The sequence below is a fragment of the Plasmodium chabaudi genome, assembly GCF_900002335.3.
Source record: "Plasmodium chabaudi chabaudi strain AS genome assembly, chromosome: 10".
NCBI lineage: Eukaryota > Apicomplexa > Aconoidasida > Haemosporida > Plasmodiidae > Plasmodium > Plasmodium chabaudi.
This window is the reverse complement of record NC_030110.2, coordinates 892,688-918,284: the sequence shown is the minus strand read 5'-3', so window position 1 is coordinate 918,284 and position 25,597 is coordinate 892,688. Positions and strand designations below refer to the sequence as shown.

The 25,597-nt window shown below is 24.2% G+C and overlaps 8 protein-coding genes across 8 annotated transcripts; 3 read left to right on the top strand and 5 right to left on the bottom strand.

Annotated features, from left to right (window-relative positions):
• Nucleotides 1-488: 488 nt before the first annotated feature.
• Nucleotides 489-1,901, top strand: PCHAS_1024300 (conserved Plasmodium protein, unknown function; the record flags this gene model as incomplete). Its single annotated transcript, XM_740573.1, has 1 exon — nt 489-1,901. One exon carries the CDS (start codon nt 489-491, stop codon nt 1,899-1,901), a length of 1,413 nt encoding a protein of 470 aa, XP_745666.1.
• A 671-nt stretch (nt 1,902-2,572) lies between these two features.
• On the bottom strand, nt 2,573-4,369 carry PCHAS_1024200 (glutathione reductase, putative; the record flags this gene model as incomplete). The annotated part of the gene is made up of 3 exons (XM_737135.2): nt 2,573-3,919; nt 4,107-4,185; nt 4,302-4,369. 3 exons carry the CDS (start codon nt 4,367-4,369, stop codon nt 2,573-2,575), a joined length of 1,494 nt encoding a protein of 497 aa, XP_742228.2.
• A 972-nt stretch (nt 4,370-5,341) lies between these two features.
• Nucleotides 5,342-7,021, bottom strand: PCHAS_1024100 (cleavage and polyadenylation specificity factor subunit 4, putative; the record flags this gene model as incomplete). Its single annotated transcript, XM_737134.2, has 1 exon — nt 5,342-7,021. One exon carries the CDS (start codon nt 7,019-7,021, stop codon nt 5,342-5,344), a length of 1,680 nt encoding a protein of 559 aa, XP_742227.2.
• A 1,379-nt stretch (nt 7,022-8,400) lies between these two features.
• Nucleotides 8,401-9,877, bottom strand: PCHAS_1024000 (splicing factor 3B subunit 4, putative; the record flags this gene model as incomplete). Its single annotated transcript, XM_738601.2, has 3 exons — nt 8,401-9,401; nt 9,549-9,659; nt 9,802-9,877. The coding sequence occupies 3 exons, from the start codon at nt 9,875-9,877 to the stop codon at nt 8,401-8,403; spliced, it is 1,188 nt and encodes a 395-aa protein (XP_743694.2).
• A 1,143-nt stretch (nt 9,878-11,020) lies between these two features.
• Nucleotides 11,021-14,833, bottom strand: PCHAS_1023900 (conserved Plasmodium protein, unknown function; the record flags this gene model as incomplete). The annotated part of the gene is made up of 1 exon (XM_016798385.1): nt 11,021-14,833. One exon carries the CDS (start codon nt 14,831-14,833, stop codon nt 11,021-11,023), a length of 3,813 nt encoding a protein of 1,270 aa, XP_016655600.1.
• Nucleotides 14,834-17,422: 2,589 nt separating this feature from the next.
• Nucleotides 17,423-20,854, bottom strand: PCHAS_1023800 (myosin-specific chaperone UNC, putative; the record flags this gene model as incomplete). Its single annotated transcript, XM_733500.2, has 1 exon — nt 17,423-20,854. The coding sequence occupies one exon, from the start codon at nt 20,852-20,854 to the stop codon at nt 17,423-17,425; it is 3,432 nt and encodes a 1,143-aa protein (XP_738593.2).
• Nucleotides 20,855-21,398: 544 nt separating this feature from the next.
• On the top strand, nt 21,399-22,118 carry PCHAS_1023700 (DNL-type zinc finger protein, putative; the record flags this gene model as incomplete). The annotated part of the gene is made up of 1 exon (XM_735853.2): nt 21,399-22,118. The coding sequence occupies one exon, from the start codon at nt 21,399-21,401 to the stop codon at nt 22,116-22,118; it is 720 nt and encodes a 239-aa protein (XP_740946.2).
• Nucleotides 22,119-23,038: 920 nt separating this feature from the next.
• PCHAS_1023600 (glycine--tRNA ligase, putative) lies at nt 23,039-25,507 on the top strand (the record flags this gene model as incomplete). The annotated part of the gene is made up of 1 exon (XM_737463.2): nt 23,039-25,507. The coding sequence occupies one exon, from the start codon at nt 23,039-23,041 to the stop codon at nt 25,505-25,507; it is 2,469 nt and encodes an 822-aa protein (XP_742556.2).
• Between the last annotated feature and the right edge of the window lie 90 nt (nt 25,508-25,597).

Sequence of the window (25,597 nt, the reverse complement as noted above, 5' to 3'; positions counted from 1 at the left end):
TAATGTGATTATATATATTTAAAAAATTAATTTTCCATTTTTTCTTAAAATTTAAAGCATATAAAAAAAAAAAAAAAAAATTTTAATTAACACAATTCGTAAAATTAATTGGGGACTACATAAAAAAAATACATAATTAACAGATCTACATTAATCATATCTATAAAAAAAAATATAAATATATTTCAACAAGTTTGTTATTATTCCATATTATTATAAATTAACTTATAAACCCCAAAAAATATATATATCACATATGCTGATTATATTTATTTTTTGAAAAAAAAAACAAATTAAAAAAAAAGCAGGATATCGAAAAAAAACACATATTCCTTCCCCTTTATAAACAAATAGCAAACCTTATTGAAAATCGATTTCTCACATTTTTATACACCTACCAGGCAATTGTAAATATATATACATTTTGCTTACTCATTTACCTGACTGCTAACGCCCATAAATAAAACTAAACATCGAGCTGCAACAAAATGAAGTATGTCCCACCACATTTAAGAGCATACACGGATGCTAAAGAAAAGCAGGAAACGGAAGTTGAAAAGGCAGAAAAAGAAAAAGAAAAATTAGAAGCGAAACTTGAAGAATTAGAATTAGAAAATGAAAGTGATACCGAAGGAGATGATTTTGAAATCGTTTTGAATAGTGTTGTTATAAGTCAAATTCATAAAAATAAAGATTTACGTGGTGAATTATTAGGTTATTATACTAAAAATAGCGATCCAAAAACTAAAAAAAAAAAAAAAAAAAAAAATAGTAGTGATAATGAAAATGAAAATGAAGATGGTGACGATGATGATGAAGATGAAAATGACGAAGATGATGAGGATGTAGTTGGTAATAAAAAAAATAAAAGATCGAAAGAAAAAAATAAAAAAAAAAATAAAAACGAATCAAAGAAATTAGATGTTGCTGAAATTAACCAATCCTTTTGTGTATGTAATATTGAAGATATATGTATTGATAAAATTACAAAAATTGCAAATAAATATCAACTTTCAAAACAAAGACATAGTGAATTATTAAATAATTTGAACTTATATTTCAGCAAAAATAAATATGAAGAAGAAGGTGAAAAATATATTAGCGAAGTAAATAGCTATTATGATGATTATGTAAATATTATGGCTGAATTAAACTTTGAAACAACTTCCTTTGGTTTTTATATAAACATAAATGATATTAAAAAAAAAGAAGTTCTAGCTACACTTTTATTAAGCTCATTAATTAATAAAAATTCTTTTGTTTTATGTTTTTCCGAAAAATATGGAAAAATGATTTTCTCAGCATATAAAATAGATGTTGATGTTGTTTTTGAAATTAAAAATCAAATTAAAAATTCAACATTTAATCAATTTAGTGATATATTAAATGTCGAATTAAATAAAAAAGGTTTAACAAGTAGAAATATTTTACAAAAAGTACCAATACGTATTAAAAATTTTATAGCTAATTCCATATTTTTAAATATGCTTAAAAATAAAAATAAAAATTTCTTTTCTTCTATGGATTATCTAAATACTTTAGAAGTGGATACATTAGAAGAACATATACATGACACTTGTAGATCTTTAGAATTGTTAAAAACTGAACAAGAAAAAATTATGAAATATAAAAAAGATGTATTTAAACAATTACAAACTCAAAAAATATATCAAGAAAAGAAAAAACTTGAAAATGAAAAAAATAAAATTGAACACGATAATTTAGATACTAATGAAGATGATGTTAATATTCAAAATATATTTAAAAGCATTCCACAACCATCTTTATTATTTCCTTATGTCTTAACTATGAGTAACAGTTTACTCAATGATAACATAAACAATTTGTGTAGTCACGCCATTGCAAAGTCTTATCTATACTATAAAAATTCAAAGCAGTAAAAACCATTGCACATATTTCTCCTAACCAATACCTGATCATAATTATGTCGTAGATTTTACACATGCTGTCATATCCATGCCATGAGGCATCTAATACTTTAAACTTATATTACTTTATTTTTTTCATAAATGCATTTGTATGCATGTACATATTTTTTTACCCATTTTGTATACTAACTTTTTCTATAATATGTAAAAATTTTTAACATTTCAAATTAAGAAAAATAAAAATAATTTTATAAAAAAAATGCAAGTTACGCATATTTTTAAAACTGTAAATTTTTTAAAAAAAAATACAATACAAATTTTTATAAATTAAAAATAATAAATAAGCTATTTCACTTTTATGAAGTGCATATTAAAATGTAACAAAGAAAACATATTTAAAGTAAAGAAGAAACAGAGCACGTACACATGTGCAAACGATGTATATTCGGATTTTCCGGTTTTTGAAAATTTTATTTGTACCAATAGGTTTTATCATATCTCTCATTTTGCCATCTTATTTTAAGAAAGTAGAAATATAGTGTGAGGAATATGGCATACCTATTTAAAAGCAATACAAATGATTGGCTACCTTCGTATGTTTACATGCCCCTAAGCATGAGAATACATAATGGAACGTCACTACAAAGTAGTTAAAGGAGTGGTGTCAAATTTATTTTTCCTATTTACTTCATCCATGGATGTAAAGTTACAAGCTCTTCAGCAGCTGTTGGGTGAATTGGAATGGTTTCATCAAAATCTTTTTTTGTTGCATTCATTTTTAATGCTACTGCAAAACCTTGTATTATTTCATCTGCATTTAATCCTATTATATGTAATCCTTTAATTAGTTCCTCCTTTCCAACACATACTAATTTAATATAAGTTTTTTCTTTTTGGCTTGGATCCATATCATATACAGAAAAAAATAAGTTTGTAAATTTTGATTCATATATTTTAACATTTTCTTTTCCATATGTATTTATTGCTTCTTCTTCCGATAATCCTATTGTCCCTATAGGTGGGTGTGAAAATATAACAGTTGGTATAAGGCTGTAATTTGTTTTTCTTGTTTTATTTAAAAACATTCGATCAGCTAATAATCGACCTGCATTTATAGCAACAGGAGTTAATTGGACATTATAATATGAATCACCTGTATCATTTTTTTTATTATTTAGATATACTTGTTCATTATATAATTTTAATAAATTTAAATCTTCAAGTTCTTTTCCTTTTTTAACCATACAACAATCACCAACGGCAAAAATATTTTTTAAGTTTGTCCTTTGATTATCATCAACAATAATATAATCATTTTTTGTTGTAATATTTAATTTTTCTAAATTTAAATTTTTTGTATTTGGTGATCTACCAACACAATATATTACATAATCAAGGTTTTCAAATTTTCGTCCATCATTTAAATATATTGTTAAATTTTTATCATGTACTTTTTCTATTTCTTCTACATTTGCCATTGTTATAATATTTATATTATTTTTTTTCATATCATTTTCTAATTCATTTACAACAGATTCATCAAATTTTCTTAATAACCTTTTACCTCTTGCAAAAATATATGCTTCTATTCCTAATCTTTTTATTACATTAATTAATTCAACAGCTATATATCCACTTCCGATTATTCCTATCCTTTTTGCTTCCTTAATATCAAAAAATTCATCACTCGAAATTGTATGTTCAACACCTTTAACTGGTGGGAAAACTGGCGCATTACCAACTGCTATTAATATATTTTTTCCTTCTATTATTTCATTATTTTTTTCATCATTTTCTGATGCATTTTTACTTTTTATAAGAACCTTACGTTCACTTAAAAGGCTAGCAGTACCTTCATAAATTTCGACATTATCATTCTTTAAATTATTTCGATATATATCATTCAATCTTCTGATATATTTATCTCGCCTTTCTACCAATTGTGGGAGGTTGAATGTAAATCTGGTATCAAATCCGTAATGTCTTGAGTTTTGTAAAATATCGTGAATGGACGCCGCATTAAACATTATCTATGATATAGAAAGTTGACGAAAAAACAAAAAAAGTAAATGAAAAATTGCATAAATAGTTCTACATATATATGTGGATTATTCTTTTTTGGAAACTCTTTAAATAATACAGTAGTGATTGTAATTTTCCATATTGTTATTATACTTTTTTTCGAATAATTTAAAAAAATTCCTTTTCTTTTTATACCTTTTTTGGAACACATCCTACATTTACACATGTTCCTCCTAAGTAGGATTTTTCAACCAAAGCAACTTTTGCCTTATTCCTGCATTTGCGAAAAACATGAAGAATATATAAATATATTTATAGGAAAGGTAGGGAATGTATTTTACTTTATCTACAAGCATATGAACTAGCGAATACACTTTTTATTTGAATTACCTGGCGGCTCTTCTGGCAGCTGCCATACCACCACTTCCCCCTCCAATAACGATTAAATCGTAAACCATATTTGTAGGCTTTTTTAAGTGTGCTGTACTCGTATGAATATCGTAATTGTTAAGAAGACTGAAACCGTTTGTTAATTTAATTGCCAAATTAAAGAAACAGTAAAAAAAAACATATTTTAATTTATGCATGATTTGTTATTATTATTACTATTTTTTTTTTGTTTTAATTATATATGCAAATTTTTTAATTTAATAAGAAAAAAAATATAAAGTGGAAAAATAGGGAATAAAAGGATACGAAAAAATGCACGCATATAATATGTAAATATATACTAAAAAATATTTTAAAAAAGGTTTAAAATGAGGTTAAAAATGTTGGCAAAAATATAAAATAGTAATTAATACTTATTTAAAATTAGTAATATTTTACAAGCTTGTATAAGCATAAAATTTCCGACACGCAAACAATTTTTATATGAGCTCATAAAATGACTCTACTTTTTTTTATTCATTTCCAGCGAAAATATATTCACAATACTAAAATGGGTATAACTGTTTTACATAACAGTATGTATTTTCTTTACAAATAAATTATATGATTAAAATCTGGTGATTTTTTTGAATTTTTATCATAGCAAGCTTATAATATTAAAAAAATAATATTTTTGTTACTTAGTAATAATAAAGGATTAAAGAGAACACAATTTGGAGGGGAATATCCTACTTAATATACATAAATAGTAAATATAGAAATGTCCCTATATTTTAATATAGTATGTATTTCCTTTTCATTATTTAATTGTGTATTTTCCTATTCTTTTTATAGCTATATTAAAATTAGTAACACATGCAGGCTATATAACACACATTCTATGATCTTTTCTTAAGCCTTCACAACTATCAACATAATGTTCCCAATTATTAAATGTGTTACTATTCTTCTTTGGCTCCATCAATTTTGATCAATTCTTTTTGTAGCTATTTAGTTTTTTTTTTTTTTTTTTTTTTTTTTTGGCTACCTATAGCTAGCTACTAGCTAATATTTTGTTCATTTCCATCAATATATGTAATTTGCTGACAATCTGATTTTTGATTTAAAGTGAAAATAATACTGTCCCACATTGTGTTCGTATTTAACATATTTTTTTTATACAAATTTGTAAAATATACCGAATGATTAATTCTTCTTTTATATTCATAAATAGTACCAGCTAAGAAATCCTCATTGGGTAATGCATGAATTTTATTACAAATAATGGAAGCTATATTTAATGGGAGTTCAGTACCATCTCTACTTTTTTTTAATGGTAAATTATCATTATAAGGATTAGTAATATTTTTAAAAACATCAAAATCTATTTTTGCAATTTTTATCCATTGAACTCGAAAATTGCCACCTAATCTGTTGGTAATTGGGCCCCATAAATTTTCATATAAATTTTTTATTGGCGTTGTTACCATTTTTGCATAACCTTGAAATCCACCACTTTCATTTACAGAAAATAAAAATATAATTGTATAATTTTCTTTAAAAAAATTCATATATTTTCTTGTATTATTTTTACCTGTTGCCCACACACCATATAATATAGATAAATATAAATTAGAAATCTGATTGCATTTAATAACAAAAACTTTTATTTTATCGCTAGTTACTGGAGTGTTATCTAAATTGTAAACTTCAGGTATATTTCCAACACCCTTTATATTATTAGGGTCATTATTTTGTAGCATATTTTCATTATTATTCTGAAGCATATTCAAATTTCCATCTGTAATATTTATATGGTCTCCATTTATGTTATCTACACTTCGATTTAAATTTTTATCATCATGTATATTAGTACCACTATTTATCATTCTCGAACTACCCATGTCTTTGTAATTATTATCACTATTTATAAGCATATCAGATAAAGAATTCTCTCTGTCATTTTTTGTTAGTGATGTATTTTTTTCTTGATATTTTTCTCCGCTAAGAACTATTAAGGCATCTTTTAATTTATTCATATCATTTAAAACTTGTTGATTTTTATATAAATTTGTATATAAATTTTTATTAATTAATATTTGATCTAGATAAAATTTAGGTAATATATTTATTATGTTAAGATATTTTATACTTCTATTTTTATGGATCTTTCTACAATTATATCCTAAATTACAAAATCCTAAGAGATAATTTACACATATATTTTTTTCATGTAAAAATTTTAATGCTTCATCTAAGCTTTCTTCTTTATTTTCGCTATAATAATTTGTATTTGTATTTTCTAATGTATGTCTGAACATACATGATCCTCTAATTTTATCAGAACAATAATTATATTTTATATAATTTTTACAAGGTGGTATTCTATCATAGATTAATTGATGTAAATAATTACAAAATAAATTTTTCATGCACATATTTTTTATATAATGAATACAAATAATTGAATGTTTCCCTTTTTTCTGTTTTATATCAACTCTATCAATACCTTTAATTGATAATAAATTACTTTGCTCTTCAAGTCTAAGTTTTACTTCCTTTTCTAAATCTATTCTATTAGCATCATTTGAACTTTTTTTTATTCCTACACCTTCACCTTTTTCTGTTATTTCTTCCCTATTTCGATATATATCTTCGTACATATTTAAGTACAACTCATATAGGTCTTCCTTTTTTTTTTTTTTTTTTTTTTTATTAATCACTTTCTTCCGGATATCCATTTTGTTCGATGCAATCTTGCGATTTTTCCAAAAGTTTATAAATGTGTTATCACCACTTATGCAATAGCATTGGTGTTCTGATTGCTCAATTCATGCAGCTTTGTTTTATATTTTCAAATTGATATCAAATTTTGTTTATATTTCTATACCCTCGCCAAATTGGAACTTAAATAGTGTATTTCCCTTCTCAGTTACAAAGCATTTACAATTAAGCAAAATTTCATGCCATAAATAAACGAAGTAAATTTAATCCTTTACACTATTCAATGATGTATATATATCTTTTGTTTTTTCTTCTTGTACTTGTATATTTATAAAAATTATTATATATATCTAATATTTTACTAAATAATTGTATCGATTTATAAAATTGGATTATGCATTTGACAATTTTCATAACATTTTATTATTCCTTTAATCATGTACTAATACATAGTCATACTTTCTTTATATAATAGACTAACGATCGCATGTATATATAAATTTTTTGCCTGCTTTTTCAACTATTCATAGTTCGTCAAATTTGAGATTGCTTTCTCATTGATTTTTAAATTTTTAGTAAAAATAAATTTTGTTTTAATATATTATATTTTTTTTATTCTTAAAAAGGAAAATTTTTTTTATTTATAAAATAATTTAAAAATTTTAGAAACACCTAAAAACCGTATACTGTGATATGTAGGTGAACATAATAGGAGTAATACAAAATTAATCGAAATATATAACCTTTTTATTTTCCTTTCTTCGTATCATAACATATTTATACAATATATAAATATATAGTTAGTATTCTTAATTTTTATTTTTATAAATTTAAATATACAAAGTGTAGGATACAAAATAGTAGGAGAAATTTATTACGATTTATATTCGGGTCTTTTTATTTTCCCTCCAAAATTATAATTATTATTTTTCATTGCCATAGTTATTAAATTTTCTTATATATAATTTTCCCTAACTAAGTAATCACATATTATCCAAAAAAAAATATATTTTTTTTATTATATATTCTATAAATTTAATAGTTAACTAAAAATTTGTTATGGAATTCTTTTTATAATAAGGTATAACTAATTATGAAAAAAATGAAGTCAAATATGCACACACACACACATTTATATATAAGTAATGCTTAATAAATATAAAAAAAAACGATCACTATATATATAGACTAACATATGTGTACAATTGAATGCATATCAAATGGGGTTGTTTACTGAAATTTATTCAATTCGATTTTTTTTAAACACAATTAAAAATATTTAAAAAAATAAAAGAAAAAAAAGTTATATAGCTTGGTTTAAATACCATTTTATCATTATATTCATAGTTCTTATGCATGTTAACAAATTTGTGATTATCATATTTGCTTGCCATTTTTAATTATTCTCATTCGATGAATTGTTCAAATTATCGGCTTCCTCAGAATTTGGTGGCATAGCAGGTGGCATATTTGGAGGCATAGCTGGCGGCATACCTGCTGGCATATTGGGGGGCAGAATTGGGGGCATACCTCCTGGCATGTTAGGAGCAAAATTGGGAGGAAATGCTGGAGGAAAAGCTGGGGGAAAAGGTGGTGGAAAATTTTGCATATTGGGAAGCATATTTGGAGGGAAGTTCATTTGAAAATTTGGAGGTAAGTTAGGTGGCAAATTAGGTGGCAAATTAGGAGGTAAATTGGGAGGCAAGTTTGGAGGTAAATTCATAGGCAATGGCATAAAATTTGGAGGTATTGGATTGGTGGGATTATTTGAAGGGAAAAATGGGGGTATAGGTGATGGAGGTATTATTGGATCGGTTGGTAATTTATTTATATTATTTGTGTTATTTAAAAATGACTTTTTCTCTTTATTTATTGGAACAGTATTAGCTGTACTGTTTTCATAAGTTGATGAATTATAATTATTTTTTGTTAAATTATTTGAATTGTCATTTGAATATGAGTTTAGAGATTTATTTGCAGCTATAAATCTTTCAGCTGCTGTTCCATGTCTTTCTCCTTTAAAACCCTTTTTAAATGCATATGATATATGGACTTTTTTATTACATATAAATTGATTATTCATATTTTCTATAGCTAAATCACTAGATTCAAAATTATCATAAGAAATAAAACCATGACCTTTAGATGTGTCATCTTCATTTCTTACTATTTTTACAGATATAACTTGACCAAATGATGAAAATATATCGAATAACATTTTTTCTTCTACTTCTGTATCTAAATTACCTATAAATAAATTTGCCCCTACATCAAATGATTTCTTGTCTTGAGTTGCTTTATTACATCTTAAAGGCTTCCCAAATAACCTCGTCATATTAAGTACTTTCCCTGCATATTCACATTCATATTCATATTCATATTCGACAAATCCATAACCTATTAAAAAAAGGAAAGTCATTAAAATGGGTCATAATATAGAAACAGTACATATCACATGATGCATGAACAAGTCATACAATAACAGGCAACATTATGGACAGACAAACTTTTGAAAATAAAAAAGATAGCAAAATAATGCAATACCTAAGTGGAATCCATTTATTTTGTCCCTAGGAATGTGAACATTTTTTACATTACCACATTGCATAAAAAGTTCACATAAAATTTCTTCATCAACTTGGGCATCTAGATTTGCTATATAATGAAAGGCAAAAAAATATACACATGTATATGAAGTATACATAAAAATTATTATATTCAATACACATTTATTAGAATATAATCTATATAAATATTTCATAATAAAGGGGAAAAGTACTTTCATATTTCTACATACCTATATATAATGTAGCTTCATTATTTCGTTCGTATATTTGACTTATTTCTTGACTTTTGTGGGGAGCAAACATCATATATTCCCTTATGTTCAGCTATTTTCATATACCAATGGTTATACATATATTATATGTATATATAGCAATTAATTATCATAATTTATCATTCAATCATATATTCAAATTTATATTTATTTATATACTGTTTTTTTCATTCCTTTTCAACTCGTAATTTTTGTTCGCTTTTTAAAGAATTTATATATTCAAAACAAAAAAATTTTAATTCATATTATGCCAGAAAAATACAATAAAACACATTAAAACTTTTAGTTTTAACGCTATGAAGCTAACATTTTTTAAATCAAAAAAATATGCATATATATAAATTAAAAAAAGAAGAAAAAAAAAATATTGGCTATATGCATATGAATTTTTTTTTCAATGTTTAGCAGCATTTTTACTAATAGAATAATTTATTAATTTTTTTAAATGACAATGTTATATATACTTGCAATAATACAAAATAATTTTTCATATAAAAGAGGTCCATTATCCTATTATTTAATCATATGCAATTCCCTTAATTTTTTCAGTTTTTTTCCATATTATCCTTCTTACTTTCTTTTTCTTTTTTTCGATACATTCTTCCTTATGAAAAGGTATACCATCACAAGTATCCTTAAAAATTGTTAGAGATAACTATATATAATAACTATTTAGATTAATAAACTATTAATTTAATTTGGAAAACTTACAAATTTTGTAAAATGGAATGCATAAGCTCGATGAAATGTTTAAACCTTAAGCAGGGCCACAACTTTAATTATCCTATTGCTACACGATACCCTTACACATCCCTATCACTAAGTTCGTAAAATACCCATCAAGTTAGAGAACAAAAGCAAAACCAACATTTATTAGTATCGTTTCATTATGTTTATATTTCGCTACCTCTTAAGACAACTCTTAGTATTGCCATAATATATATGCATAAATTATAAAGAGAAATAAAATTAAAAGTTTTATTCAAATCGCGTAATTAAAAAAATATATCACATTGGCCCATTCAGTTCTGTTCACACTTTTGCCACTGAACAAAATGTCCACATGCCATATATGGAAACATAAGTAAAGCCCATGCTAATATCAGAAAATATCATAAAACATATTAAAACGTATTAAAATGTATAAAACAGTTCTAACGAAACAAATTGCGAACAATTATGGAAATACGTCGTGGACACTTTTCACTATTTTGAGCTCAGAGTCAACGACACATGTGTCTTGCAATTCCTTCAGTTGCAATACTTCTATCAATTTAATACAATGAAAAACACTTTCGCATAATTGCTTATTAAATCGGTTCTTTAACTTTTTTTTTAACGTAGATATGTTAAATCCACCTTTATAATACTTCAATAATTTGTTCATATAAAGTTTTAACTCACTTATTGTCATAATATAATTTTCCGTATTTTTATCATCCGTATTAGCAATCCCTAATTTGGCGTTGGTATATTTATGGCATTGATTGATTGGCTTCAAATAATTATTCTCATATGCTATCATTTTTTTATTAGTACTTAAATGAACAATATGGCATAATTCTCCTAAATATAATCCGTCAAAAAAAGGTAGCTTTCTTCGTTGCAACTCTTTTGCCATACCATATCTACCACCTGAAAATGTATATAATGTTGAATCATCGGATTGTGCTATTTCATTTAAATATTTTTCAAAGCTTTTCCATAATTGGGGCTTATATATGTCTTTTAAATTATTGGTAGAAAAAAAATAATCATCCTTTACTTTTTTTTTTAAAAAATATATTACATAATCTTCCCCACCATCTGTATTCTTTTTTATTATATATTTATCTGGAAATAAACTATAAGCTTCTTTTATATTATTTTTTAATATATCTGTAAAATGAAATTCATCTGCTCTCCCCTTTACATTAATTAATAAAGGTAATATCCTATCATCATACAACGATTGCAATAAGCTTTCTAAATTTTCTTCATCTTTTTCAGTTAACATCGATTTTAATTCTTCCACTGTTAACTTATCATTTATTTCTGTACATTTTTTTTTTTTAGAAACTTTTGCAGTATTTAGAAATGGTTTTCCCTTTAATTTTTGGTTTGCAGTACTACCATTTACAACATTTCCAAAATTTTCGGTATGCCCTTTCCTTAGTTCATCAAATTTATTATAAAATGATAATCTTGGAGATGTCCTTGATAAATTTACTGAATTTCTATTTCTATTCCACACTGGATTTGTTTCATTTCCACTATTTGAGCAATTATTTTTTTTTAAAAAAAATGATAACTTTTTTCTTCCTTCTTTATCCAAAAATTTATTGTTTTCCTTTTTCATGCTATTCCATTGTTCATTATCTTCATATTTTTCTCGTCTAATATTCAAATTAATATCTTCCCAATAAGAACCATCATTTTGAAAATAGCCTTCTCCTCTAGTCTCATAACTATATTTATCATAATTCGGTCTATTATTTGTCCCAGCACTTTTGCTTTTTAAGAAAAAACTGTATTCATCATTAAATATGGTTTCTTTTTGTTCATTTGTAGACAAATTGTTTCCTGCATAATAATCAGTTTGAATCTTTTTATATTCCGATTCCCTTTTAACACGCTCAAACGGGTCGACATCATTTATTATGCCCCCATTTTCTACATTATTCGAATTTGAAATAACAGAACTATTTTGAAACACATCGATTCGTGGGCTTTTTTCATAATTATCCAAGTCAAGCATATTATTTTTGTTTAATAAATGCATAGGTTGTTGAAAAATCGACTTATATGTCTCAAGCGATTCATTCATTAGCCCCTTTATGTTTTCACTATTCTGGTCGCCAATCTTTTCATTTTGCATATTAAAAAATGAACTGTCCATCATTGCATTGTTATAATTGTAATTGCTATCCACGTTAGAGTTAATCATGCTATTATTATCCATATAGCTGCTTGTTATATTACTATTCCCCATTTTACTTTCATTCCTTACTGATAATAAATTTGGTTCTATTAAGGATTCATCTCTTTTTATGTTGGCAATACGATTAAGTTCGTCGTAGTTAAATGCCCAACTATTTAGGTCTCTATTGTTGCTATCCATGTTGTGATTATTTCCATGCATTGTTTCATTTATTTCTAATCTGTTATTCAGGAATAACTTAAAATTATCACCATTGACACCATCCGTTCCATTACACAAGTTCAAAGTATTTTCATTATGAGAATTATTAAATTTAATGCCTTCTGAATTATTGCCTACTCCCTCATTATATGGTCCATTTTGCTTATCCGTCATCCTATTCGTATTATATAAATTATCGCTGTTTATATTTACTACAAATGGATATTCTTTTTCATCTTTAACTCTACTAAAGTTGATATTATCATGATTGTAATTTATTATATTGCCATTTTCCTTAAATGATCTTTCATCAGTTTTTTTATTATTGATATTCATTTCTTTATTTATTGCATTAATGCCCTTATTATATTTGTTCTTGTTATACTCATCTATGGCATCTATAATATACTTACTTAATAAATAATCATTATTTTCATTTTCCAATATAAATCGTATCTTACTTTTTAATACATCAATCATTGGAATATTATTATTGCCCCCAGCAAATATTTCATTATCAATCCTGTTTACATTATTTTGAGGATTATAAGAAAGATTAAGTCTAGGACTATAATTTTCATTGGAACTTGCATTATTTTGTCTTTCCATAGATTCCCTATCAAATTCGTTTATTTTTGTAAAATTGTTATTAATATTATGAGCTGCTTCTTTTTCAATTTTGTTGTTAATATATTCTAATAAAATTTGATATTTATGTATATTATTGTTAATTGTTTGTGAATTTGAATTATTTGAAGACAACAATTCATTTAATTCAGATAACAATTTTTTATCCTCATACATGTTTGCTATCATTTGTGATGATTGTAAATTATTATTTGCTACATCATTCTTCTTATCTTTTCCATTAAACAATTGATCCAAATTTTTATTTTCATGTCCTACGTAATTTTCTATTAAATGATTAAGAGTGTTTACAACCATATCTTGTGAATTATAATTTTTGTTATTTAAACTATTCCCATTTGACATATGTTTTTCATAGGAATTTATATCATTCATACTGAAATTGTTTGGATTAAAGTTGCTATAATCATAATTATCATTTTTTTTAGTGAAATTTCTTGCTTCTAAATCATTATTGGGTTCATCATTCTTTTCATTTAAAGAGTGCAAAATTTTTGTTAACAAATTGTCATCTACCTTAGCATAGTTATTGTTTTTTATATGTTGATATAAAGGTTCTTTTAAACTTCCATATTTTGCATTTATTTCATTATTTGGTGTATTATCTTTTTTAAATTTAAAAACGTCAGCATTACCGGGAAAGCATTTGTCTAAATTATCACATTCATTGAATGAGTTAAAATTGTTCAAATTCAATTTACTTGCGAATAAATTATCATTTCCGTCTACACCGTTTGTATATGCTTTTTTTAATTTTAAATTGCTTATATTGTTAATAATATTTTCTTTGTTTTTAAGATTTAATGTTTCTGGATTTGTCTTACTTAGAGAAGATTCTAATTTCATATAATCGTTATCTTCCATTGTTTCAAATTCATATGTATTATCTAGTTCCCATTCAATATTTGAATTATTTTTTGTAAACATTTTTGAAAGTGTTTCACTAAAATCATCACTTCCACTACTACCTTTTGTGGTGTCCTCTTTTGATAATGATGATTGACAATCTTTTTCGAAATTAAAAATTTTTGTTAAATATTTATTGATGTAATTAATATTATTTTGATGTTCTTTTACTTCATCAAAATTTTGCATTTCTGCTTCTCTTTTTCCTCTATTTATAATATTGGAAACCGATGTGTCTTTATCTACATCTTTGTTTTGTGCACTTGAGCATTCCTCAATATAATTTTTCGTAATTGTATTAATTGTTTTTTTCATTATATTTTGCAGGTTTTTATATTATATATAATGTAAAAAAGATCTCATATGTATATCCTCATATATAAAAATATATTCCAAAGTTAACTTCTATATTTGCCTCTAAAAATTGCAAAGCTTCTAATATTATATTATATTTTTTAGATTTATTCTAACACTTTGCTGATTTATTATATAGATAAATATGAATTTGATAGTGCTACTTATTACTACTGCAACGATTTAAATCACAAAACATGAGATTAAATAATATATAAGATATATATTGTACACAATGTTTTATGTAATTATGTAATTTGTGTGTTATGCTTATACAATTTCACAATAATCATTCTTAATATTTATGTAAAATGCCTTATAGGGTAAGACTCTACAGTTGTATACAAATCTATATATATTTACATTGAATGAAACTATATAATATAATTTAATGAAAAATGAAAAATAATAGAATGATTTTAGTTGCCATAAACATATATGTACATATTAACAAATGGTCAGAATACAATGAAAAAGGAAATTAAATTTTAATATTTAAATCAGCATTTCACTTTATGAAAAATTCCAATTATAATTTACTATGATTATATTGGGTAACATATTAACTTTTTAATTTTTATCATATAATAAACATGAAAATTAAATACAAAAGGGTTTACAAAAAAAATGGTTCATGCATATATAGTATGATCCTAAAAAGGCACATTGCAAAACAGGCATATAATTGGTTGCTTTTACACAAACACAGACATTATTTTTAATTATAATTATAATAGAGTCATGCACAAAAAAATGCGAAAAAAATGAATATATCAAAAGATAAGCAAAAAATGTTTATGAAAATTATTTAAAATAAAAAATGATGTTGACAAAAAATCTTAAGAAACTAATACATAGCTATTATACAACATTTTTTAACTGTGTTTATAATGATTATAATGTCCATGTAATTTTTAGTCAAGCAAACTAACATTCGGCATTTATTAATATATCATATATGCTACACATATATCAATGAATATATAAGAGAGTCACGTGTTTCATTTCTTCTACTATCATAGAAATAAAGGGGGTTTATGCAAAACATAAGGTTACACACATAATATATTTATTTACAAAATGAATTACTCCTTTTCCTCATATTCACAACATTTAATATTTATAATTTGACATATAATTATATAGCTTTCATACTACGAAACAAAATTACACATATCATATAACGATTGTATAGGATAAAAAATGCTAAAACAATAAAAAGAGGAATACTAGATTTGTTAATATACTCCCTTTTTCTTTTTTTAATTCAATAATATATTATTTGATATTGTAGAATGTTTTTTTAAAAAAGAATATGAATAAATATGTGTTTTCACAAACTGGTTGTGAATTATAAAAAAATGAAAATAAATAAATACCATAAAATAAATGTGTATGTTTTAAAAAAGCGTGGTTTTCCAACAAATGTAAGCATTAATGTTGTTTTACATTGCGAAAATTAATAACAAAAATTGAAATAATTTGACTAAAGCTTTAAGACAATTTTAAAAATAACAATAATAAAAAAATGTAATATATATATTAAAGATTAAGAAATTAACAATTTTATAAGAATAGTTATAATACATAACCAAAAAAAATATATGTAAATAAAAATAAATATACATAAAAAAAGTAAAAGATATAACTTAAATATAACCAAGAAATGATAATAATGGGATAAGATCTTTTTTATAATAATTGTTTACTATCTAAAAAAAATAAATAGTCATGTCTTTTTAGGAAAAATTACTATAAAATAACGCTAATGTATAATTTTTTTATTAACAATTCAGGTAAATCATATGTTTTTTTTTTATTTTTTTTTTTTATAGCCAAAATTTTGAATAATGTGTAATTTAATTTATTTTTCACTATTAGCTTTTTAGCAATTATTAAATTTTCGAGCTACCAAATTTATAAATATTTTTTTTTTGAAGCATATGAGCTAGCTTATTAAAATAGCTTAAACAATAAATTATAAATAAAAAATATACATGCCCTTAAAGTAGGCTTACCATAACAGCTTATTCCTTAATCGATTTAGTTGGAAATATAACTAATTTTAGTAAAGCTAGTTTGTTTACACAATATGTGTGTGTAGACAACTACCACAATATTTTATATTTCCATATAAAGCGAATTAAATTGTTTTCCCATTCTACCATTATATATGCTTATTCAATGATTTACATACACAAACCATGAGCAATATATTTATGTGCTTATGTGTATTTATTTATGTTTTATATTTGTTTATTTTATGGATATAATTTCTCCATATTTTGATCTACACAATTTTTATAGCTAAAATTTTTAATAAAATTAAAAAATAAAATGAGTCTTACATAATAAAATTTAAATAAAAACCATGAAAAAATGTGTATATATTATTCATATATGTAATGAATATTTAAATAAATTTATTGAGTAAAAAAAAATACAATTTATATAGAAGATAAGTATGGGCAATAGTGGTAAATAGGTTACTAAACAATGCTCATATATTTTGCTTCAGCAAATGAGCAAACTTGGCTTTTTGCATATCACTCAATTAAGAATCAAATTGGCAATTTGAGTATTTTCCTCATTTAATCCATTTTTCTCCTTAACTGTTTTTTTTATTTTGTCAATAACATCAATAGGAATGTTTTCACTTAATATGATGTTATTAAAAAATGTTAAAATTCTCAATAAAATATTCTGATCATTAGTTTTATGGAACGAGTTAAAAACTTGATTAAAGGATTTTGTCTGTATTAAATAAAATGGAAGACGTAAATCTGATGATAACATTCCCAATGCTCCTGTCGATGCAAATACAGCCTTATAATTATCGTATTCCATAGTAAAGGCATATATTATTTGTATTTCTACAAAGTCAATTTCTTTATTATTTTCATTTTGTTTAACAATTTTTTGATATTTATCATAAATATATTGATGGACATGTGCTTGAGAACATAAATTACATATACATTCTAAACTCGCTGATCTTATATATTGATTTTCCGATGATAAAGTATCAAAACATTTACCCCATAAATTTAGGTTCATAGCTTTTATTGCCACATTTTCATCAATAGTTAATATATTAGTAATTGCCATTAATGATTTAAAAATTAATAATTCTTCATCATTATTTAGTTGATCAATTAGTAATGGTAATGAATCATAAGCTTCATAAAAATGAATTAGTTTCGGATTCGTATTTATAAATATTTCACATAATGCTAGAGAACAATTTTTTTTATTAGTAATATGCTTAGAACATGATAATAAAGCTTTTAACCCATTGTTAATAAGTACAATACCAATATTACTATTGTCTTTTACAAATTTAGATATTATTTCACATATTGATTCAGCAATATTTTTTGTAAAAAAATTATTATTAATAAAATTGTAAATCGTATTAATAATAGTTCCATTTTTATATGTATTATTAGCTATAGTTGAAATAGTATTATTTTTATTTATATTCATATTATATTTTTCACTAAATAATAATAAACTAATTATTTTTTTGCTGGTTTCACTATCTCCATAATCATATAATGGATCATTTTTTGCTCCAGCTGTATTAGGCAATTTATTATAAAACTGTTCTAAGGCTTCTATTTGTTCATTATCAAAGTTTGCTAAATTCGTTTTATTAATTTCTCTTCTTCGAAGTTTTTCGTCTTCTCGTGTCAAAATAAGATTATTAATTGTGTTACAATATATGTATTTATATGTGTTGTCTAATTTTTTTTTATTTATATCTTCTCCTGCTTTTATTAAAAAAAATAATATATAATTATTTTTTTCTTCCAATAATTGTTTTTTAAATTCTATATGCAAACTAAGATAAAACAGCATTTCAATAATATCTTTTAGTACATCATCACTATATGTTATATTAGAGCGTTTTTTATTTTTTGCGCAATCTGTATCTAAATTTGAATCTTCTCTTTTTTCATTGTCTGTTTCATTTTTTTTGACTGTAGATATGCTAGAGCATTGATCAGCATTTTGTTCTTGATTATTATAATTTAAAAGAAATTCTTTTAGCATTTCCTTTGAATATGTAAATAAATCAACATGTTCTGCAATCTTCTCCTTAAAATCAGCATTATGCATATATAGTTTAAATGCTCCAATTAATAGTTTTAAAAAATTTTCATCATAATTTAACATTTTAAGAATGCTCACATATACATCAATATAATTAGTTAACATAAAACGTAACTCGGATATATTCATAAGTAGAAGTAATACATCAATATAAAGAGATATATGTTTTTTTGCTTCTCTTCCAATAGAGTTATTAATAAAAGTTAGAATACAAAGCATATATTCTGTTTTCCCAATTAAATAATTTAAAACAATACCTTTATCAACTAAAAATAAACATTTTACAAATACAAACCATTCGATCTTTATTTCATTATTGTGAAAATATAAATCGACACACTCATGTATTAAATCACTTATTTCTATATCTTTTTCAGTAGGCCTGTTTTTATCGCTCAGCAATGTGATAAGCAAAATTATAGAATATTCTACATCATTAGGAAAGCTATCATACATTGTTATAAAATTTTGTATTAATTTTTTTATCTCTGAATTTATGCAAACTGGATTTTTAAAAGAATCTGAAAAATGAAAATCAACAACATAATTATTTGTATCTAAATTATATTTTTCATTTAATGTGTCTAAAAACTTTTTTGTATTTGCTTTCTTTTCCTTATCAATAGAGGATTGTATAAAAAATTTCTTTTTTTTACACATGAAAATAATTACACTTAATGCATTATTTTGTAAAGTTGAATTGTCACTATTTGCATAATAAAGATTTATTATTTTTAATATTTTTTCATTATTTATGACATGTACATATTTTATAATATTTAATATGTACACTAATGTGTCGGTTGTGAGATTATATGGGTGTTCCTTGTTTTCTGTTTCTTTTTCCTTATCAAATTTAAGATTTTCCAACTTGTTTGTCTTATTTTTAATGTAACTACTTATCCACTCTTCATCAAAATGTTCGTTAAATGAAAAGAGGAGCTTTACAAAATCCGCATCGTAGTAATATTTAAATTTTATATCATCTAATGTACTAATACAGTTATTTGAATTTTTAGAATTTTTAACCTTTTCTTTTTCAATACTCATATTTTCACTTTCTAATTTAGATAATATTTTATATATAACATATAAACATGTTTTTTCCACACGTAAACTATAATTATTTTTATCATTTATTATGTCAAATAAAAATTTAAAAATATTTTCTTTAATGAGTAAATAGAACTTTTGATTATAAATAGAATGTAGCATTTTTATTTTATTTTCTTCTGTATTATTTTTATCTAAAACAACATTTTTAATTGTATCTAACGTTGTCGTATTTACATGTTTACTATCTTCTACTTGCTTAATTATTATTTTTAATCTATCATTGATTTTGTCGATTTCTGCTTTATTACTATGTGTTTCACCTTTAGTTCCATCTGTTTTATTTGTTTTTTCTGTAGACAATATGGCTTTACATTTATCAAAGTATGCTATACATTTTTTATAGTCCTTTAATTTTTCATAACACAAACCTAATGTGTGATAACTTTTTGAATGGTTCATATCCATGTCATTAATGTATAGGCAATACTCGATAGACTTTTCGAATTGCTCTAAGAAATAGTAACATAATGATATATTATGGCATATCTTTATAAAAATTGTTTTAACACTTGCCCAGTGTGAAGCTGAAACATTTCCACCATTTTCATGGTCTGTGTTTTTTTTTTTAAAATATTTTACGATATCTTTTATTTCAATTTCCTTTGTTGAGCCATTGGACAAATATGGAACGACCTTAAGATATGTGTTTATCGCTTCCTTATATTTTTTATTTTTAAACATATCATTTCCTTCGTTTTTTATTTCTTCAATTTTGTTTTCATCAACATGATTTACATTGAATTCTTCCATATTGTGTGCAATCAAAAGGCGGAAGGGAATTACTAAAAATATAATATATATAAACAAAAAAATATATAAGCGGATAAATAAATAAAAAATATTAGTATATCAAAACAATCATTAATTCTTTTGTTTTGAATACTTATGCTGGAAATGTTTTAAAAAAATATACATAAACATAAAAATAATTAAAATATAACAAAAAATAAATAATAAATAATAAATATATACTAATCCATGTTCCCTAAATGTGTAACAGTATATTAAAAAAACAAAAATTATTTTTTATGTGCAATGCTTAAGAATTATTTTTTCCCCAACCCATGTTCACTATAATAATTTGTGCATACTATGTAATGCTTATACATTTTTATGCCAAAAAAAGCAAAAAAATAAATGCCACAATTAATTATTTATTTGTTATTTTTTTATTTAATAATAAACCAATTTAAAAAAAAATTATCATAAACAATGAATTAACGATAGTCCTGTATTTTACATAAAAACCAAGAATAATTTAATTATTCTTACAAAAAAAATAAAAGAAAAAAAAATGGCACAATCAATATTGGGTAGCCTTTCAAAATTGTCACTATCACCATGTTTAGGTAATAATTTAATTTCAAAAAATAGAAACAATGATATAAAAAAATTAATATACTTATTTAAAAAACAGAACTACAATAATTATACAATAATATCACAATTCCCTTTTGATCAAAATGTGAAAAGTATAAAGAGATATAATAACATTGCTTTTGCATATCCAACAAATAATTATAATACAAAAAATATATATCAAGAAAATGGATTCCATAGCAGTACAAGCTCCACAACATTTGATAAACATAATCAAACCGAAATAAACCCCAATGATAATAATCAAAATAAAAGCAACACAACAGACATGATCAATATAAGTAATAAAAATTTAGGGGACCATGAAATATGCGAAACTGAAACAAGTAATGAAGAAACTACGGAAGATGGAAAAAACAGAAATAAAGAATATATGGTTTTAATGTTTACATGTAAAATATGTGAAAAAAAGAGTGCAAAGAAATTTTCAAAACAAGCTTACAACAATGGTGTTGTTATTATTCGATGCCCACAATGTAGTAACCTTCATTTGATATCTGATCAATTGGGATGGTTCCAAGATGGAAAAACAAATATAGAGCAAATAATACAAGAGAAGGGAGAAAAGGTTATTAAAAAGTTTTCATATAACAATTTGCTTGAAATTGATGATCTTCTAAATGCATATAAATAAATAAAAAATTTGTATATACGAATTGCTGCATACTTAATATGGCTACTTATTTGTGCCATCTTTTAAACCACAGTTTGTGTAACATTTCTCGACATGTTTAATATAATTTATTTTTTTGTATAATTTTTACAATTTTTCATACGCGTTGACACATTTAAAAAGGGACTACAAAAATGTCATCCTATCCAACATGTATGAACGATATGCATATTTATCGCTTGTTTAGTTTGCATTAATAATATGTGAATACGATTATGCGTCCTTTAATTCGTTTACCATTTGCTTATTTGTTTTGTTTTTGGCACATCCTATTAATATTCTGTTACATAATTCGTTTAATTATTTATTTCCATTGCTTTGATTTTTTTTATTTGAACTTTTTACTAACCCCTAAAGCTTTCAATTAACATAATAACATATATCCATTTTGTGCAATATGACAGAATGTGCTTTTGACAATTTTGTAAAATTGGAAACGCAGTTTTACCCATAAAAAAAAAAAAAAAAAAAAACACATTTTTTACTGCATAAAATAAATCTTTGTAATGTGTAGAATTATATTAAATGCCTTTTCGTCAATTACCTGAATTGGCATGTGCTCAATTTAGCCCTATACATATGTATGCATATCTTGTCATATACTTGTTTGCATGCCTTTTTTTTCACCCACTAAAATTATTTAAATCTTCTTAATTTTTAAATTTCCACGGTTTTACGTAATAAATAAATAAAAAAAAATTCCCAAATTTTGTAAAATTAAAAAAACATTTTTATCGTAAATTAAAACTGTAAATATAGAAAGAGAGAGATGGCAGATTTTTAATTTAAAAAAAATTCCTAGCCATGGTATTCAATTAATTACTGTGTTAGTATCAAATTTGTAAACACCATAATTTTGTTTTTCCATTTTTTATAATTATATGAGAATATTTTTAACAATCGTTCTATATATGTTCTTGCAAAGAATATCATACAATTTAGCTAGCTGTAAAATAACCCCAGTATATAAAATAAAACCAAAGGTATACATAAACCAATTGAAAGGGATTAAAAAAAATTCCTACATACAAAACTTTTATACATTTCGTAAAAATATAATTATAAAACCAAAAAAAAAAATAAACTATGCCTTTTTTTCAACCAAGCCAACGGATATCAAAATGAATATAACTAATAGTGAAAGCATAGAAAAACAAATCGAAAAAATAAGTCAAGAAATATCTTTATTAATTGAACGAAATGAATCAATAAAAATTATAAATGATGATCCTGATTTGAAAACAGAATATGAAACAAATCAAAAATTGCTAGAACAAAAAAAAAAAACTTTAAACGAATTATGTACCATAGTAAGTCAGCCATTAAATCTTATTGAAAATAGACCCCACTTAGAAAGCTTAATAAAAAGAAGGTTATTTTATACAAACTCTTTTGAAATATATGGGGGTGTATCTGGATTGATTGATTATGGTCCTTCAGGTTGTTTATTAAAATATGAATTAGAAAAATTATGGAGACATCATTTTGTTTTCTATGATGAAATGCTAGAAATAAAAGGAACTTGTATAACTCCATATTCTGTTTTAAAAACATCTGGGCATGTCGATAGATTCACCGATTTAATGATCAAAGATGTTGTAACAAAAGATTGTTATAGAGCTGATAAATATCTATCTGAATGGCTAAACAATAAGTTAAACGAAATCAAGGGACAGAAAAATGATGGAAATGAAAAACGAGAGAAAAGTTTTGATAAATGTGAAAGTACAAACACCAATGATGCACAAACAATACAAGAAATCGAATCTATATTAAGAAAATTAGATGGAATGAATGAAAGTGAAATAAAAAACATAATTAATAAATATAACATTAAATCTCCTGAAAAAAATGATTTATCGGATCCTTTTCCTTTTAATTTGATGTTCCAAACAAAAATAGGCCCAAAAGAAAGTAATGAAAATGATATGACTGAAAATGAAAAAAAAAAAGTAAACAACAAAAAAGATTCCAATGATATGACTAAAAGTAATGTAGCTTTTTTACGACCTGAAACTGCTCAAGGTATTTTTGTAAATTTTAAAAAGTTACTTGAATATAATGGTGGAAAAATGCCATTTGCTGGAGCACAAATCGGTTTAGGATTTCGAAACGAAATATCACCAAGAAATGGATTACTTAGAGTACGTGAATTTGAGATGGGAGAAATCGAATATTTTTTTAATCCTGAAAAAAGTAATCATGAAAAATATGATTTATATAAACATTTGTTATTACCATTATATCCAAGAGAAAATCAATTACAAGATGATGGAAAAGTTATAACTAATATGACTTTAGAGGAAGCAGTAAACAAAGGAATTATTTGTAATGAAGCGTTAGCATACTTTCTAGCAAGAACATATTTATTTTTATTAAAGTGTGGTATAAAGAAAGATGGAATAAGATATAGACAGCATTTAGATAAAGAAATGGCACATTATGCTAACGATTGTTGGGATGCAGAAATTTTAACTTCCTATGGATATATTGAATGTGTAGGACATGCTGATAGATCAGCTTATGATTTAAAACATCATATGAATTCTACTGGTGCAAATATGTATGGTTGTCAAAAATATGATAAACCTATCGATGTTGAATTTGTAAAAATTGTCCCTAATAAAGCAAAAATTGGTATGAAATTTAAAAGTGATCAAAATAAAATTTATAAAATATTAAATGAAAAAACAAACGATGAATTATTAAATATTGAACAAGAATTAAATAAAAATCAAACATACATTTTAAAAGATTCTTCAAATGATTCAGATGGAACTAACAACACTTTTGAACTAACAAGAGATATGATTTCTTTTCAAAAATATTCTAAAAAAGTACAAGAAACAAATTTTATTCCTAATGTTATAGAACCCTCATTTGGTATTGGACGAATCATATTTTGTATTTTAGAGCATTCATTTAGGATTCGACAATTTACAGATGATAAAGAAGAAAGACATTATTTATCATTACCTTATGTCATTTCTCCAATTAAATGTTCAGTACTATCTATATCAAATAATAAAGAATTCTATCCATATATTAAACAAATACAAACAATATTAAATGAAAATAATATATCTTGTAAATTAGATAATTCAAGTGTTTCAATCGGAAAAAAATATGCTAGAACTGATGAAATAGGTATACCATTTGCTGTAACTATTGATTTTCAAACATTAAAAGATAAAACAGTTACGCTTAGAGACAGAGACTCTATGCTACAAATTCGAGTCAGCACATCGGAAGTCTCATCTATTATAAGTTCACTACTATCACATAAGTCCTCATGGTCTGACCACGTTCAAAAATATGGCCTATTCGTTCAGCAAAATTTGGAAAACTGAAAAGAAGCGCTTCCATGTGCGACGCCAACGCTGCAAACGACTACTATTTGTCGATCGTCGGCGCTGCAAACCGACTACTATTTCGTCAAT